The sequence below is a fragment of the Ornithorhynchus anatinus genome, chromosome 3 (assembly GCF_004115215.2).
Source record: "Ornithorhynchus anatinus isolate Pmale09 chromosome 3, mOrnAna1.pri.v4, whole genome shotgun sequence".
NCBI lineage: Eukaryota > Metazoa > Chordata > Mammalia > Monotremata > Ornithorhynchidae > Ornithorhynchus > Ornithorhynchus anatinus.
The window spans coordinates 90140661-90158011 of NC_041730.1; the positions used below are offsets into that span (position 1 = coordinate 90140661).

The following is a 17351-nucleotide window of genomic DNA, read 5'->3' on the forward strand; positions in this document are numbered from 1 at the left end:
AGGGGGAGAGGAAGAGGGGGAAGGGGGGGAGAGAGAGGAAGAGAGGAGGGCGGACAGGGGGAGACAGAGGGGGAAGGGGGAGAGAGAGGGGAGAGGGGAGAGGGGAGGGAAGGGAGAGAGGGAGAAAGGGAGAGAGGGAAGGGGGGAAGGGGGGAAAAGGGGAGAGAGAGGGAAGAGGGAGAGAGGGGGAGAGGGAGAGAGAGGGGAAAGGAAGAGAGGGGAGAAGGGGGAAGGGAGAAGGGGAAGGGGAAGAGGGAGAAGGGGGAAGAGGAGGGGGGAGAGGGTTAGAAGGGGCAGGGGGAAGGAGGAGAGAGAGGGAGGAGGGGGAAGGGCAAGAGGAGGGGGAGGGGAAGAGGGGGAAGGGGGAGAGAGGGAGGAGGGAGAAGAGGAAGAGGGGAGAGAGGGGAGCAGGGGAAGAGAGACAGGGAAGGGGGAGAGAAAGGGGAGGGGGGAAGAGCAGGAGGGGGGGAGAGAAGGGGAGAGGAGGGGAGAGGGGGAGAGAGAGAAGGAGAGGGAGAGAAGGACAGAGGGGAAGAGGGAGGGCAAAGGGATAGTAGGAGAGGAGAGGGAGGTCGTCAGGGCCGGGGCCGAGCTCGGGGGCGACAAGAGCGGGTCTGAGCAGGGGGTCGACGCGCCAGGGGCGGGTGGGAGCCGGGGGAGGAGCAGGGGGTCGATAGGGGCGGGTCGGAGCCGGGGGGCGGAGCCCGAGCCGGAGCTCCGGCCGAGGGTCTGGGGGGCGCAGCGTTTGGGGCAGGGCTGGGAGCCGGCATGGGCCTGCGCCATCCGCCTGCGGTGGGTGCGGGGAGGAGAGGAGCCTGAACTCCGCCGGGGGCAGGGAGCAGGGGCAGGGTCAAGTGCCAGGGTCAGGACCAGCCGGGCAGAGCCGGACCAGCGGCCGGGGAAGGATGGCTTCGTCCCAGGGGAAGCAGGACCTGAAACTGGCCGACTGGATGGCCGCGCTGCCGGAGAGCGTGCACGACGCCCCGCTCACTAACCTCGCCATCCCAGGTAGGGGCGACGACCGGGGTCCTCCTCCCCGTCCTCCCTGGCTCCCTGGCCTCCCCGGCCTCCCCGGCCTCCCCGGCCTCCCCGGCCTCCCTTTCCTCCTCTCCCACCCCGGGAGGCACGGACAGGGTCTGGGCGCACGGGGATGGGGGTGGGCGCACACACATCTGGGATGGGATGAGATGGGATGTGTGTGTCTATGTGTGTCTGTGCGTGTGTGTTTGGGGGGAGGGGGCGCCCGGTGGACCCCCTTGGGCAGCCCTTTCTTCTCCACCTCTGTCCAGCCATCTGCCTCTGTCCCTCTCCCTCACCTGCCTCCCTGGGGGGCTCCCAGCCCCCAGCCTTCCCTCTCTAGGTCCTCTCCTGTCCTCTCCCCTCTCCTGTCTTCTGTCCTCTCCCTCTCCTGCCCTCTCCCTCTCCTGTCCCCTCTCCTGTCCCCTCTCCTGTCCCCTCTCCTGTCCCCTCTCCTGTTCCCCTCCTCTCCTCTCCTGTCCTCTCTCCTCTCCTGTCCTCTCTCCTCTCCTGTCCTCTCTCCTCTCCTGTCTCTCTCCTCCCCTGTCTTCTCTCCTCTCCTGTCCTCTCCCCCGTCCTCTCCTGTCCCCTTGTCTCTCTGTCTTCTGGCTCTCTGGCTCTCTTTTATCCCCGTCTCTTCTCTCTCTTTCTCTACCTGCCTCTCTCTCTCCCTATCTCTCTCTTTCCATCTGTCTCACAGTCTTTCTCTTTCTGACTCTTTGTTTCTCTCTTTCCATCTCTCTCTGTCGCTCTTTCTTTCTCTCTTTGCCGTGTCTCTCTCTTTCTGTCGCTGTCTATCTTTGTCCCATCTCTCTCTCTCTTTCTGTCTCTGTCTTGGTCCCGTCTCTCTGCCCCATCTCTCTCTCTCTCTCTCTCTCTCTATCCCATCTCTCTCTCTCTCTCTCTCTGTGTGCGTGTGTGTCGCTGTCTCTCTTTCTTTGTCCCATCTCGCTCTCTCCCTCTCTCTCTCCATTGCTCTCTCTTTTTCTATCTTGGTCCTGTCCTCCTCTCTCTCCCTCTCTTTCTGTCGCTATCTCTATCTTTGTCCCATCTCTCTCTGTATGTCGCTGTCTCTCTTTTTATCTTTGTCCCATGTCTCTCTCACCATTTCTGTCTCTTTCTATCTTTGTCCTGTCACTCTCTCTTTCTGTCGCTGTCTCTATCTTTGTCCCTTCTCTCTCTGTCTGTGTCTTTCTGTCTCTCTATCTTTGTCCCGTCTCTCTGTGTCTCCCTCCCTCTCTTCTCTTTGTCTTCTACCTATCCCTATCAGTCTTCTATTTACCACACTCTCTCTCTCCCATCTCCCTCTTTCCCTGTTTCTCTGCCTTGGGCTTCTCATTCTCTGTTTTTTCGGTGTCTGTGTCTCCCTGTGGCCCTCTGTCTCTCAGGGGTCTGTCTCTCTGAGTCTGTCTTTCTATCTTTGTCTCTGGCGGCCATCCTACCTCTGGCAGGTCTCTTGGACAGCGCTACAGCGCTTCCCAGGGTCATTGAGATTCTCCTCCAGTCTCCCTGGAAGAGACAAAACGCCCCCCGAAGAGAAGACTCCAGAGCAGGGGTCCCTGCAGTTCTGGAGACGGTGGGAGGGGCGGCAAGGAAGTGGGGGAGGGGGGAGGAGACCCTTCCAGGGGAGCCGAGAGGTCAGATAATAATAATCATATTTGTTAAGCGCTTACTATGTACAAACACTGTACCAAGTGCTGGGGTAGATACAAGAAATTTGAGTTGGGCTCCCAGCTTCAATCCCCATTTTACAGATGAGGTGACTGAGGCACAGAGGAGTGAAGTGACTTGCCCAAGGTTACACAGCAGATGTGCTCCAGGGGAGCAGTGAGGAAGGTTTCAGGGGTCCAGGGCTAGGGGTCAAGGCCCCGGGGAAGAAAAAAAGGGGGGAGGGGTTTCCCGGAAAGGAGAGGAGCGAGGCAGAGCCGCAGTGAGGACGGTCCGGATGGGAAGGCTAGAGGGAAGCCCCCGGCTGTAGCTCCTAACCTCCAAGGACGGTCCCGGGGATGAGACGGTGGGACCGACCCCACTGGATAATAACTATTATGGCATTTATTAAGTGCTTACTATGTAGTAGGCACTGTTCTAAGCGCTGGGGTGGTTACAAGCAGATCAGATTGGACGTGGTCCCTGTCCCACGTGGGGCTCACAGTCTCAATCCCCATTTTACAGATGAGGGAACTGAGGCCCAGAGAAGTGAAGTGTCTTGGCTAAGGACACACAGCAGACAGGTGGCAGAGCGGGGATTAGAACTCGTGACTTTCTGACTCCCAGGCCCGTGCTTTATCTACTATGATGCATCGGGGGATCATGGAGGCCCCTGCTTCAGTATCCCTCCCGCCTAAACCCTGCCCAGTCCGGGCTGGACTGGGTTCTAGAGACAAGGAGGTGCCTCACGTAATCCCCTCCTTTCTCCTTCCCTGTTGCTCTCCTCCAACACTCTCACCCAGCAGCCACCAGTGCTAATCAGTGGCAGAGCCACCACGAGAACCCAGCTCCTCTGTCCCGCTGACTCTTGCTTTTTCCACCGGCCCACTCTACGTCTCTCCCTACCCACTCAGGGTGTCAATCAGAGCTGCCCAAAGCTTTTTAAAGGACTCGTGTCTGTGTATTGCTATATTGTACCCTCCCAGGTGTGTAGTACAGTGTTCTGTACCCAGTAAGTGCTCAATAAATATGATTGACTGACTTTCTGGCAGACCGGACTCCTCTCCAAGTGTGACTATTAGGAATCTAAGAGTTCGGTAGTCTTCCCCTCAGTTCTTTTTCAGAGTTCTTTAGAAGGAACCCAAGCTTCCTTATCCCGTGGCAATGCCCTTGGAGGGTGTGGGATGCCACCAAATAGGGCTGGAGATTTGGGGACTCTGAGCATCCTAGTAGGGTCTTCAGAGAAGTGGGCAAATCACTTCGGGGCCTCAGTTCCCTCATCTGTGCAAGGTGGATGAAGACTGTGAGCTCCATGTGGGACATGCACTGTGTCCAACTGGATTACCTTGTGTTCACCCCAGCGCTTAGCACAGCACTTAGTACAATCAATCGATGTGGCTGTCGGCACTCTGCTTCCTCCTGGGGCATCGACAGATACGGGAGTTGGAGCAGATTCTCAGAGCAGCCATCCTCTCCCGGGCTGCCTCACCGAGAACCACAGATATTTCAGGGGGAGAGGAAAAAACAAGAAGGAAACTTTCTGTCTTCTGAACAGACTAATTAGAGACCATTAAACACTAATGGAATAATTGCCCTAAAATCACACTAATAGCTTCCCGGGCCGCTCAGTGTTTACTCGGCCGGTTGCTCCAGCCTGAATTAAGTAATTATCAACACCGGCTCCAACCACTCCCGGGACGCCCAGTGGGGGCTTCGCCAGGAAAGGCGACGGTTACAACACAGCATCTGCTCAGACTTCCTTAAATGAGCCCGTTTCAAAGTCATAGGCCTCTGGTGGGGGGGGGGGGTGTTTAAAGCCTGGGCCATCTGACCCAAATTAAACCTGCGGCAAGGAAAAAAAAAATGGTCCACAGGTATCAAACTCGTTGGCACCGACCCAGCCACGTGAAGAATAAGCAACGTGAATTAGCAAGTGGGATTTTAATTTATCCATTTCTTGTTCAAGAAGTAATATCCCAGTTGCTCTTAGATGTTTTTACACCTACCTTTAGCTCCTAGGAATATTTTTGGCTAACGTATGCTTATTTATCTATTTATACTTCCATACTTCTGCTACTAACAGCTGAAGCATTGTTTTTCTCCTCCGCTTCCAATTATTTGTGTATAGCTTGGCTCTCTTAGCGTCCCCAGTTAGATTAGACTCATCCCGGGTGGGGGGGGGAAACTCAATTAGATCTTTTCCTCAATCTACTCTCCCAAGGATTTAGTTCATGGATCTACTCAGAGTAGGTGTTCAATAAATAGTCTCTGTTGATGGATTAACATAGAAATGTAGTTAGACTCATTTCTGTATTATTCCCTTCTCTAGAATTAAGTTTTTATTCACAAACATTTGTCCGATGCTTTCCTTGCATTTGGAATATAAATTATGATCCTTCTCCGCACAAGCTGGAAAGATACAGAAGCAGGATGGCTTAGTTGAAAGAGGACAGGCCTGGGAATCGGATGACCTGGGTTCTAAGCCCAGCTCTGCCCCTTGCTCTCTGTGTGACCTTGGGTGGGTCACTTCTCTAGGCTTCAGTTTCCTCATCTGTAAAATGGAGACTCAACACCTGTTCTCCTTCCTATTCAGACTTTGAGCCCCATGAGAGATGGCCACTGTGTCTGGCCCGATTATCTTGTATCTACCCCGGCACTTAGTACAGCACTCGGCACATAGTAAGTGCTTAACAAATGCCATTAAAAAATTAACAAGGCTAGCAGCAGTCCAACCGACAGAAAAAGAGAGAGGTAGAGATGTAAAGCAGATCAAGGCAAGCTTAACCTAATTACAACGATCATTTTCTCTAAAATGTCGTGCTTTTAAAGGTCTGGCTATTTCAGGAATCGGCATCATTCTGAATACAAAGGGTGCCAATTGCTTGTCTCTGAACACACTACCTCGAGGTGGCAAACAGAACGCTGACTATATTGGGAAGAGGTGGGCTTCTAGGTTAGGGGGTGATTGCCCTGCTGGTCCTACCTGTGAGAAGTCCCCTCCAACCCAGCAGTACTAAGGACATTGGCATCACCAGCCAATTGTGGGAATCTTGTGGGATGCCATCGTTAAAAGCTGAGGGGGAAGGCTTTGCTTCCTTGTGGAGAGTTAGAGAGGGAGAAGATTCTCTGTAGAGAGACCAGCACCTACCTGCCTGAAAACACTTTACTACTTTGAAACGATGGGGACAAAATAAAATTACTGTATTTCAATCTGGAAAAATGGTGTGTGCTTCTTCAGGTGACAGCCCAGGAGAATGCTTGGATGGGTGGTCTTACCAACCACTAAGGAGAACCATTATGATTCTCATCGTGTCACAGGGAGGGTTGATCAATAGGGTACTCTCTGAGGCAGTCCAAAAGCAGTCTGTCCTTGCAGCCTCCATTTGCCGCAGGGACAAATCTCAAGGATGATAGGTCACAGCCCCGATCGATAAAGCAATAGTATTTATCAAGCGCTTACTCTGTGCAGAGCACTAAACTAAGCATTTGGGATAGTACAAATAATCAGAGTGTATATAGATTCTCCCCACCTACAAGGAATTTTCAGACCAGAGGGGGAGACAGACATTAAAATAAATTACAGCTGGATCGGGACATAAATGCTGTCGGGCTGGTGTGATTATCAGAGTGTTTGAACGCCACAGTGCAGTTTTCTTCCTGCTTATCAAACCGTGCTCTTCCAAGCTGGCTCTTTGCAGGCTGAAGTGTGGCCCCCCTGTTGCTGCCCCAACCCCAAATACCAACCAGATTTGTTTGGAGCCCACTAACCCTCTAGAAACGCTTATCTAGTCAGCTTAGAGGACTAGGTTGGAGAAGATTTCTGATCTTTTTCCTTTCACAGCTCACCCTGTGATTGGAATGATCGAAGGCAAATGAGATTCCATAGCTGTTGAGGTCGCTTGCCAGTAAACACTCACGATCAATGTCACACCTTTTCACCTCATTCTCTTCGAGCCTTGCACAACATCTGTTTGTCCCGTAGGGCTCATTAATATCAACTGTCCTGGATCCTTTCAGATCAACATGGCTGGTGTTCCCAGGGCTCACTATAAAGCACCTTTTTAAGAGCCAGAAAGGTTTCTTTTTCTTCTGCACTGTCTCTTTGGCCATTGTGTAATGACCTCTGAATCTTTTGAGGCTGGACCCAATCCGTCAATCAATATTATTGATTATGAATAATTATGGATTATTAATTAGTAGTAGTAGCAGTATTGACCTCCTATTGGATACAGAGAACTGTACCGGGCATCTGTCATAGCTGGTAGTAGTAATGATAATAATACTAATAATGATATTTGTTAAGTACTATGGATCAAGAATTGTACTTAGCAGCATGGCCTAGTGGAAAGAGCACAGGCCTGGAAGTCAGAGGATGTGGGTTCTAGCCCTGGTTCTGCCACATGTCTGCTGTGTGCCCTTGGACAAGTCATTTAATTTCTCTGCACCTCAGTTACTTCATCTGTAAAAAAGGGATCCAGTCTGTGAACCCCATGTGGGACAGGGCCTGTGTCCAAACCGATTACCTTATATCTACCCCTGCGCTTAGAACAGTTTAGCACCTAGTAAGCACTTAGATACCACAATTATTATTCTTATTCTCATTATTAAGTGCTGGGGTAGTTACTGACTCACATGGGGCTCCTAATATGTCTAAGAAGCAGCATGACGTAGTGAATAGACCACTGGCTTGGGAGTCAGAAGGTCATGGATTCTAATCCATTCTCCAAATTAGAGAAGCAGCATGGCTCAGTGGAAAGAGCCCGGGCTTGGGAGTCAGAGGTCATGGGTTCGAATGCCGGCTCCACCACTCGTCAGCTGTGGACTGTGACTTTGAGCAAGTCACTTCACTTCTCTGGGCCTCAGTGAACCTCCTCTGTAAAATGGGGATTAAGACTGTGAGCCTCACGTGGGACAACCTGATCACCTTGTATCTACCCCAGCGCTTAGAACAGTGCTCTGCACATAGTAAGCGCTTAACAAATGCCAACATTATTATTATTATTATTAATCCTGGCTCCATTGCTTGTCTGCTGTGTGGTTTTGGGAAAGTCACTTCACTTCCCTGTGCCTCAGGTACCTCATCTGTAAAATGGGGATTGAGACTGTGAGCCTCATGTTAGACAGGGACTGTGTTCAACCCGATTTGCTCGTATCTACCCCAGTGTTTAGTACAATTCCTGGTACATAGTAAACACTTACCCAATAGCATACTCCCAAGCGCTTAGTATCGTGCTCGGCACACAGTAAATGCTCAATAAATGCAATTGATTGATAAATCCCAGTTTTTACAGAGAAGGAAACTGAAGCCAAGAGAAGTGAAGTGGCTTGCTCAAAGTTACACAGCAGGCAAGTGGGGGAGCTGGGGTTACAACCCCACTTCTCCGACTCCTTTGCTTGATTAGAACAATGGACAGAGCAGTAACAGCTTACAGTTTAATGGGAAAGCCAAAAAGAAAATTTGTACCAATAGTGAAAGCAAAGAGACAAAAACAGAGAATGGTAGGAAGTGGATGAAATGGAATAAAGGTATATAAGTATCTAGGATAGCTGTTGCATTGACAACCAGGGGTGATGGAATTCAATTTGGGGGCGCTTCAAGAAGGAAGTGGGCTTTCAGTAGGTTTCAAAGATGGGGATGGGGATGGTTGGACTGCTAGTCCAAACATACCAGTCAATGACTTGGGTTTTGCATTGGTTGTCCTTGTCTGCTAAGGGAGACCATCAGTACCCAAATTACAAATCCTCAAAGTACGTCAAAAGGGGTTTGCGGGGAAAGAGGCATATTTGGAAATAATGCTCTACCTGGGCTTTGTACATTCCCAAAAGGAAAAGGCAATCTTCTTATAGGAGGAGATTTTTTGAAACCCTGAGGGCATGGTAGGCCCACCCTTCGGGCTCTGAGAAGGCGTTCCTTTTGGTCCACTGTCTGGGCTTCGAGAAGGGACTTTGCTTCTGGTGAGCGTGGACAAGGGCCTCCCTGCAGAGATTGCTTTATTTCTGGAGATTTTGAGAACAGTCAGTGTGAAAACAGGCCAACACCACCAACGCACCTGGCTTCTAGGTACCAGACATCAGGGCTCTCTACTGATTCTGAATTGTTGCTGAGGGAGGTCAGTGGCTCCTGCCTACTAATGACTTGGTTGATTTAATGGGTAATGAGCTCCCATGATGGGCCAGACCTTCCTACGTCCAGCCCACGCCAGAGCATTGCTCCCTCCTGCCAGGAACTGTAGCATGTTCACGTTAGTAACACGTTCATTTTACTCTTGGTCTGAACTGTGTGTGATTTAGAGTTCGTTCTTCTGTTCCAATAAGAGGAGGAGAGCCAGACAGGTCAGAGAGAGAGAGGATGGGGGTGGAGGAGGGTCAAGCATTAAGAAGAAACAGCCATCATTGGACCACTGGGTTGCAAGGGACCGAAACAGATGGGCAATTGATTTGTTCTCTATGCAATTATTTTGTTCCTCTGTTCCATTACTAGTGTCAGAAGGTCTGCGAGACCCACAGCACTCTATTTCAAATGCCAGTGAGCATTGTGTTTTCCCTGAATGGCATATTTCTGGTAGGTTAACTTTAGGAAATGTTCTTTTGCTGATCTTGTAACTGGATTTGCATCCTTTATTCACCCCACCCTCAGCCCCACAGAACATATATATCTCTCTATATAGATATCTACATTTAATTTATTCATATTAATGTTTGTCTCCCCTTTTTATTCAGTAGTATTTATTGAGTGCTTACTATGTGTGGAGCACTGTACTAAGCGCTGGGAATGTACTAATCGGCAACAGATAGAGACAATCCCTGCCCAATGATGGGCTCACAGTCTAATCGGCTTCTGGTGGGCAGGGAGTACGTCTACCAGCTGTGTTGTACTCTTCCAAGCACTTAGTCCAGTGGTCTGCACACAGTAAGGGCTCAGTAAATACGATTGATCAGCTGTACTCATTGAAAGTCAAGGTGTACTGTGGTCAATAGTCAAAATCCATCAACCTATTGTATTTCTTGAGTGCTTACTATGTACAAGCCATACTGTGTCAGAAGACAGTGAGAACGTAGAAGTGAGAGAGAGAGCTTCCCTAGTGATTTCCCTGCCAGTTCTTTTAGGCATGTCCCGCCCCCATGGATTCTGTACACTTTATTTCATTTTTTTATGGTTTCTGTTAAGAATTTACTACTTGTCAAGTTCCATTGTAAGAGCTGGGGTAGATTCAAATTAATCAGGTCAGATGCAGTCCTTGTCCCACACGAGACTTTGTCTATGGAGGAGAAAGAAATGGTATTGAAGCCCTATTTTACAGTTGAGGAAACTGAGGCCCAGCAAATAAGTGAAATGACTTGCCCAAAAGTCACAGAGCAGGCAAGTGGCAGAGCAGAGATCAGAAGTCAGGTCCTCTGACTCCCAGGTCTTTGCTTTTACTTGGCTCTCCATTATGGTAGTCATTTCTGGAGAGCAAGTGATTTTTTTTCTCCTCCTACCTGGGGCTGGGGGAGGGGGGCCAGGTGGTCTCGTTTCCCAAGTTGGGAGGAGCAGAACTGCCCTAGCAAAGGTCAGGTGAGTGAGGTAATGCAGGGGAATGGGTGAGGAATATGCTTTTAACCTGTTGGAAAAAATCTTTCCACAATACTCTACCCAGGCACCACTACCAGAGAAAGGACCCCTTTAGTGAGTCAGTCAGTTGTATTTATTGAGCACCTTCTGTGTGCAAAGCACTGTACTAACAGCTTGGGAGAGTATGACACTAATGTAAGGGGAGAAGCAGCGTGGCCTAGTGGATACAGCACAGGAGTGGGTGTCAGAAGGACCTGGGTTCTAGTCCTGATGCCACCATTTGTCCACTCTGTGACCTTGGGCAAGTCATTTAATTATTTAACTTCTCCATGCCTCAGTTACCTCACCTGTAAAATGGGGATTCAGACTGTGAGCTCCATGTAAGACATAGATAGTGTCCAACCTGATGATCTTGTATCTACCCCAGTGCTTAGAACTGTGCTTGGCACATAGTAAGAGCCTAACAGATACCAGTAAAAAAAAAGTCAGGAGGAGAGAAGGTGGGCAAGTGAAGGAAAGATCTATCTGCCCCACTGATCGTATTTATTGAGCACTTACTATGTGCAGAGCACTGTGCTTAGGTGATGATTATTCATTCATTCTTATTTATTGAGTGCTTACTGTGTGCAGAGCACTGTACTAAGCACTTGAAAGTACATTTTGGCAACAGATAGGCACAATCCCTACCCAACAACGAGCTCACAGTCTAGAAGGGGGGAGACAGACAACAAAAGTAGATAGGCATCAACAGCATCAATGTCAGTAAATAGAATAAAGGATACATACACATCATTAATAAAATAAATAGAATAATAAATACGTTCATATATACACAAGTGCTGTGGGGCAGGAAGGGGGGGTAGAGCAGAGGGTGGGAGTAGGGGCGATGGGGAGAGGAGGAGGACCAGACATGTTCCTGGGAAAGGCTTTCTCTCAGGGGAAAGGGGTGGACGGGTCTTTGTGGAAATAATCTCCCAGTGGAAAGACTTCAGAAGGTCTTTCCTTTGGATACAAATTGAGTTGGAGAAGCCCAAAGAAGAAAGGATAGCATTTCAACACCTCAGTTGATTAATTAATGGTGTTTATGGAGCATTAACTGTGTGCAGAGCACTGGAGTAAGTCCTTGGGAGAGTACACTAAAACTGAGTTGGCAGAAGTGATCCCAAGGAGTGTGGGTGAGGGTGGGAGTCTTGCCTCATGCCCTATCACAGCCTCCTCCCCCAAGTGCATTTTCCTCTTTGTGACTATCTACGCCTGTCTCCCCTGTTCGAGGGGGAGCTCCTTTTGGGCAAAGAACATCCTCTGGACTTGTATTGTCCTTTTCCAAGTGCGTACTACAGAGCAATCAGTAGCATTAATGGAGTGTTTACTGTGAAGCACACTGTTTTCTCTAGGAGAGGAAAATAGAGTTAGAAATTAGAGTTAGAGAACCAATGGAAAGAGCACAGGCCCAGACCTGGGTTCTAATCCTGGCTCTGCCCCTTGACTGCTGCTTGACCTTGGGCAAGTCATTTAACTTCTCTGTGCCTCAGTTACCTGACCTGTAAAATGGAGATGAAGACTGGGAGCTCTGTGTGGGACAGGGACCGTGTCCGACCTGATTATCTTGTATCTACCCCAGAGCTTAGTACGGTGCTTAACAAATACCATTAAAAAAGAAGAGAGAGCTTACAGTTGGCCTTTTGATCTCAGGCGCCAGGTTCTCATGAAAATGGTCAGAGGCTCTGTGCCTTATCGACTTTCGTCCAAACCTCCAATCCCTGGGAGAGACTCGGTTAGCATTTTGTGTAGAAGTTAACTATATTTAGCTTGTGAATTCTTAAAAAAGGATCTGGGAAATCAAACTTCTCTCAATTAGCAATCCACCCCTGTTCGTCTGCTTTTTGCTTTTTTGTGGATTTGTCAGGTTTTATTCATTGCTTAATTCTCGATCAAGGTTTACACCTCCTTTTCAGCAGGCAGAATATTGATTACAAATTTAACACAGCAGGAACAAAGCACAATTTAATGCAAAAACTGAACATTATCCCAACTGCTGTTGTTAGGAGGTTCATTACTTTGACAACCTTGTATGATACGGTGTCATCATTTTCTTGGTATTTTCATTGCCTCTGTGCTGTAAAAGAAAAATGTGCCTAATTCAAATGTTTGGGACTACATTATCTAATGCCCAGAAAATATTTTTGTAGTTATATCCTTGGAATCAGTGGGTTGTTCTATAGCCTGACGCATAGACCTTTCAAAAACAAAAAGGCTTTTGTCAATCAATCGATGACATTTACTCACATAATTCATTTGGAATCAAATCCTGTCAGGTCTACATTCACATCGCTAAAATCCACCCTTTCCTCTCCATCCAGACTGCTACTCTATTGATCTAAACACTTATCCTATCCTGACTACTGACTGCATCAGCCTCCTCGCTGACCTCCCTGCCTCCTTCCTTTCCCCACTCCGGTCAGCGAGTCACTCTCCTGCCTGTAATGTTTTTCAAAGTTCAGTCCGCTCCTGGGGAACTTCCAGTGGTTGCCTATCCAACTGTGCATTGAACAGAAGCTTCTTACCAGTGGCATTAAAACACTCAATCAGCTTGCCTTCCTCCTATCTTACCTCCATGATTTTCTACAACAACCGAGCTCACACACTTCACTCCTCTAAAACCAACTGACTCACTCACTCTATCTTGATCTCTTCTGTCTTGCTGCTGATCCCTTTCCCTCATTCTCCCTCTGGCCTGGAACTCCTTTTATATAGGTCAGACCACCACTCATTCTATCGTCACTGTCTTAATAAAATCACATCTTGGCTCAGTGGAAAGATCCCGGGCTTGGGAGTCAGAGGTCATGGGTTCGAGTGCCGGGTCTGCCACTTGTCAGCTGTGTGACTGTGGGCAAGTCACTTCACTTCTCTGTGCCTCAGTTCCCTCATCTGTAAAATGGGGATTGACTGTGAGCCTCATGTGGGACAACCCGATTACCCTGTATCTACCCCAGCGCTTAGAACAGTGCTCTGCGCATAGAAACCGTTTAACGAATACCAACATCTCCTCCAAAAACTCATCCCTGATTTAGCTCTCTTTTCTCATACTCCCTCTCCTTTTGTGTTGCCTATGCAGTTGAATGTGTACCCTTTGAGTATTTGATATTCACCCCACTCTCAGCCCCACAGCACATATATATGTAATCTATCTATTTATATTAATGTTTGTCTCCCCATCTAGATTGTAAACTCCTTGTGGACAGGGATCATGTCTACCAATTGTGTTGATTGTACTCTTCCGAGTGCTTAGTACAGTGCTCTGCATACATAGTAAGTGCTCAATAAATACCAATGATTGATACTTAGATAGCGAGCCCTTGGAGAGACAGAAACCATGTCAAATGCTCACCTGTGTAGTCAATTGTATTTATTGAGTACTTACCGTGGGCAGAGCACTGAATTAAGTGCTTGGGAGAGTACAATACAACAATAAACAGACACATTCCCTACCCACAGTGAGCTTACACTACTAGTGTAGTATAGTCTCTTAATAATAATAATAATAACAATAATAATGGCATTTGTTAAGTGCTTACTATGTGCCAAGCACTGTTCTAAGTGCTGGGGTAATACAAGATAATCAGGTTGGACCTAGTCCCTGTCCCACATAATCCCCATTTTACAGATGAGGGAACTGAGGCCCAGAGAATTTAATTGACTTGCTCACTTCTAGAGCTTAATACAGTGTTTTGCACAAAGTCACGTAGTAAATACTTTCATTACTATCAGCAGAAGCAACATGGCCTGGTGGGAAGAGCATAGATCTGTGAGTCAGAGGATTTGGGTTCTAATCCCAGCTTTGCCATTTGTGTGCTCCATGACCCTGGACAAGTCACTTCAATTCTCTGGGCCTCAGTTTCTTCCACTGTAAAATAGTGATTCAATACCTGTTTTCCCTCCTACTTGGATTGTGAGCCCCATGTGGGACAGGGACTGTCAGACCTGATTCACATGTATCTACTCCAGTATTTAGAACAGTGCTAGACTACAGTAAATGATTAATCAGTATTATCAAAAACCAAACTGTATCAAGTTTGCGGGTGATGCAAATGTCAGCCAGCAGCTAGAACAATCAATCAGTGGTATTTATTGAGCATTGTTCTATTACTACTACTAATGGTATTTTTTTAAGTGCTATTTTTGAGCCAGGCACTCTACTAAGCGCTGGGGGGGATACAAGCAAATCGAGTTGGACTCAGTCCCTGTCCCATGTGGGACTCACAGTCTCAACCCCCATTTTACCGATGAGATAACGGAGGCACCGAAAAGTGAAGCGACTTGCCCAAGGTCACACAGCGGACATGGGGCGGAGTTGGGATACGAAGCTCTTAGAAGAGTAGAACACAACACAGTTGGTAGATGAGTTTCCTCCCCACAAGGAGCTTTAATTACTTCCTTAATAGTGATTTGTGGTTTTCAGTCTGTTAAAACAAATATCAAGCTCTCGGCTCTTTTCTAAAACGTGAATTCCGTATTTCTGACCCCAAAGGAAATAGGGCATTGGGCGATAAATATATTACTTAGTCATGATTGAAATAGGACTAGAGGCTAATCCTGTGCTACACCACACAAGGGACATGTATCAACACCCTTCAATATCTCTACTTGAATGCTTCTGCACTCCCTCTCTCCCTCTCTCTTTCTCCCTCCTCCCAACCCTCTCCCTCTCTCTTTTTCCCCGATCCCCCACCCCACCGCCACCTCCCCACCACTGATGAGATTCTTATCCAGCTCTCGACCAACACTGTTCAATCTCTGGCAATCAGCCCTATTATTTGCTCTACAAATGAGAAGAAATATGCCGGTGGCCTCTCCCCGTCAACTTGCCCCAAGTGGATACCTACCACCCGCCCCCTCTGCATCTTTATAAGCCTCAGCCAGTTCTCAGGCTATTGCACATGCCTGCAGCTTATGTTAATAATGATTAGTAATAATAATAACAATAATAGTGGTATTTAAGTCCTTATTATGTGCCAACTACTGTACTAAATCCTGGGGTAGATATAAAAGAATCAGGTTGGACACAGTCTCTGTCCCACAGGGGGCTCACGGTCCAAAGAGGAGGGAGAATGGGTATTGAATCCCTATTTCCCAGTTTAGGAAACTGAGGCACAGTGAAGTGACTTACCCAAGGTCCCAGGGCTGACAGTTGGCAGAGCTGGGATTATAACTCAGGTCCTCCATTTAATAATAATAATAATAATGTTGGTATTTGTTAAGCGCTTGCTATGTGCCGAGCACTGTTCTAAGCGCTGGGGTAGACACAGGGGAATCAGGTTGTCCCACGTGGAGCTCACAGTCTTAATCCTCATTTTACAGATGAGGTAACTGAGGCACCGAGAAGTGAAGTGACTTGCCCAAAGTCACACGGCTGACAAGTGGCCGAGCCGGGATTGGAACCCATGACCTCTGACTCCAAAGCCCGGGCTCTTTCCGCTGAGCCACGCTGCTTCTATTTCCCAGGCCCGTGCTCTTCCCACTAGGCTGCTTTGTTTTTCCTGATAGTAACAATAGTATTTATTAACTGTTTACTGTGTGCAAAACACAGTAGAGAAGCAGCATGGTCTAGTGGAAAGAACATGGGCCTGGGAGTCAGTGGATCTGCGTTCTAATGCCAGTTCTTCCACTTGTCTGCTGTGTGACACTGGGCAAGTCACTTCATTTCTCTGTGCCTCAGTTACCTTATCTGTAAAATGGGGATTATGACCGTGAGCCCCATGTAGGACATGGACTGTGTCCAACCTAATTACCTTGTCTCTACTGTAGCGCTGAGAACAGTGCCTGGCACATAGTAAGCATTTAAAAAATGCCATTAAAAATTGGGATCCCTCCCAGACTGGCAGGATCGTGGGGTCAAGCCTGGGCAAAGTAAAAATCAGGGCTGACATCCATCTCCTGGCTGTGGGGATGAGAGTTAGCCAGTCAGCTGTATTTATTGAGTGCTTATTGTGTGCAGAGCACTATAGTAAACACTTGGGAGATAATAATTATGGTATTTGTTAAGCACTTACTCTGTGCCAAGCACTGTTCGAAGTGCTGGGGTAGGTACAAGCTAGTCAGGTTGTCCCACATAGGGCTTACGGTCTTAAATCCCCATTTTATAGATGAGGTAACTGAGGCACAGAGAAGTTAATTCTCTTGCCCAAGGACACAGCAGACAAATGGCAGAGCCAAATTAGAATCCATGTCCCCTGACTCCCAAGCCTGTACTCTTTCCATTAAGCCACGCTGTTTCTCATCATGATATTTGTTAAATGCATACTATGTGTAAAGCACTCTTCTAAGTGTTGGGGTAGATACAGCGTTATCAGGTTGTCCCACGTGGGGCTAACAGTTTTAATCCCCATTTTCAAGATGAGTTAATTGAGGCACGGAGAAGTTAAGTAACTTGCCCAAAGTCACTCGGCTGACAACTGTAAAACAATGTAACACACGTTCCCTGCTCACAGTGAACCTACAGTCTACAGGATGAGTTTACAATCTAGAGGATGAGCTCACAATCTAGAGGACAAACTCATAGTTCAGAGGGTGAGTTTACGGTCTAGAGGATGAGCTCACAATCTAGAGGATAAGCTCACAGTTCGGAGGGTGAGCTTACGGTCTATAGCTTCTAATAATAATAATGTTGGTATTTGTTAAGCGTTTACTATGTGCCGAGCACTGTTCTAAGCGCTGGGGTAGACACAGGGGAATCAGGTTGTCCCATGTGGGGCTCACAGTCTTCATCCCCATTTTACAGATGAGGTAACTGAGGCACCGAGAAGTGAAGTGACTTGCCCAAAGTCACACAGCTGACAAATGGCTGAGCCGGGATTCGAACCCATGACCTCTGTCTCCAAAGCCCGTGCTCTTTCCACCGAGCCACACTGCTTCTCACTGAGCCACGCTGCTTCTAGTCTAGGGGGACTGCAGATGAAGGGGAGGGACTCCGAAGAGCATTGGTTAGGGATTGTCTCTGTTACCAAACTGTACTTTCCAAGCACTTAGAACAGTGCTCTGCACACAGTAAGTGCTCAGTAAATGCAACTGAATGAATGAATGATCAGACAGAGAAACTGCTAAAAGGGTTTTTAGCAGGCAGGACTTCTAAGTGAGG

At 48.0% G+C, this 17351-nt stretch overlaps 1 protein-coding gene across 1 annotated transcript in view; it reads left to right on the forward strand.

Moving 5' to 3' along the window:
* Positions 1 to 720: 720 nt before the first annotated feature.
* PLCXD3 (phosphatidylinositol specific phospholipase C X domain containing 3) overlaps positions 721 to 17351 on the forward strand; it is a 115184-nt gene continuing 98553 nt past the window's right edge. The window contains exon 1 of the mRNA XM_029059226.2: positions 721 to 1008. Coding sequence (XP_028915059.1) covers positions 906 to 1008 — 103 coding nt within the window. The 5' untranslated portion in view covers positions 721 to 905. The remainder of the gene's footprint in view (positions 1009 to 17351) is intronic.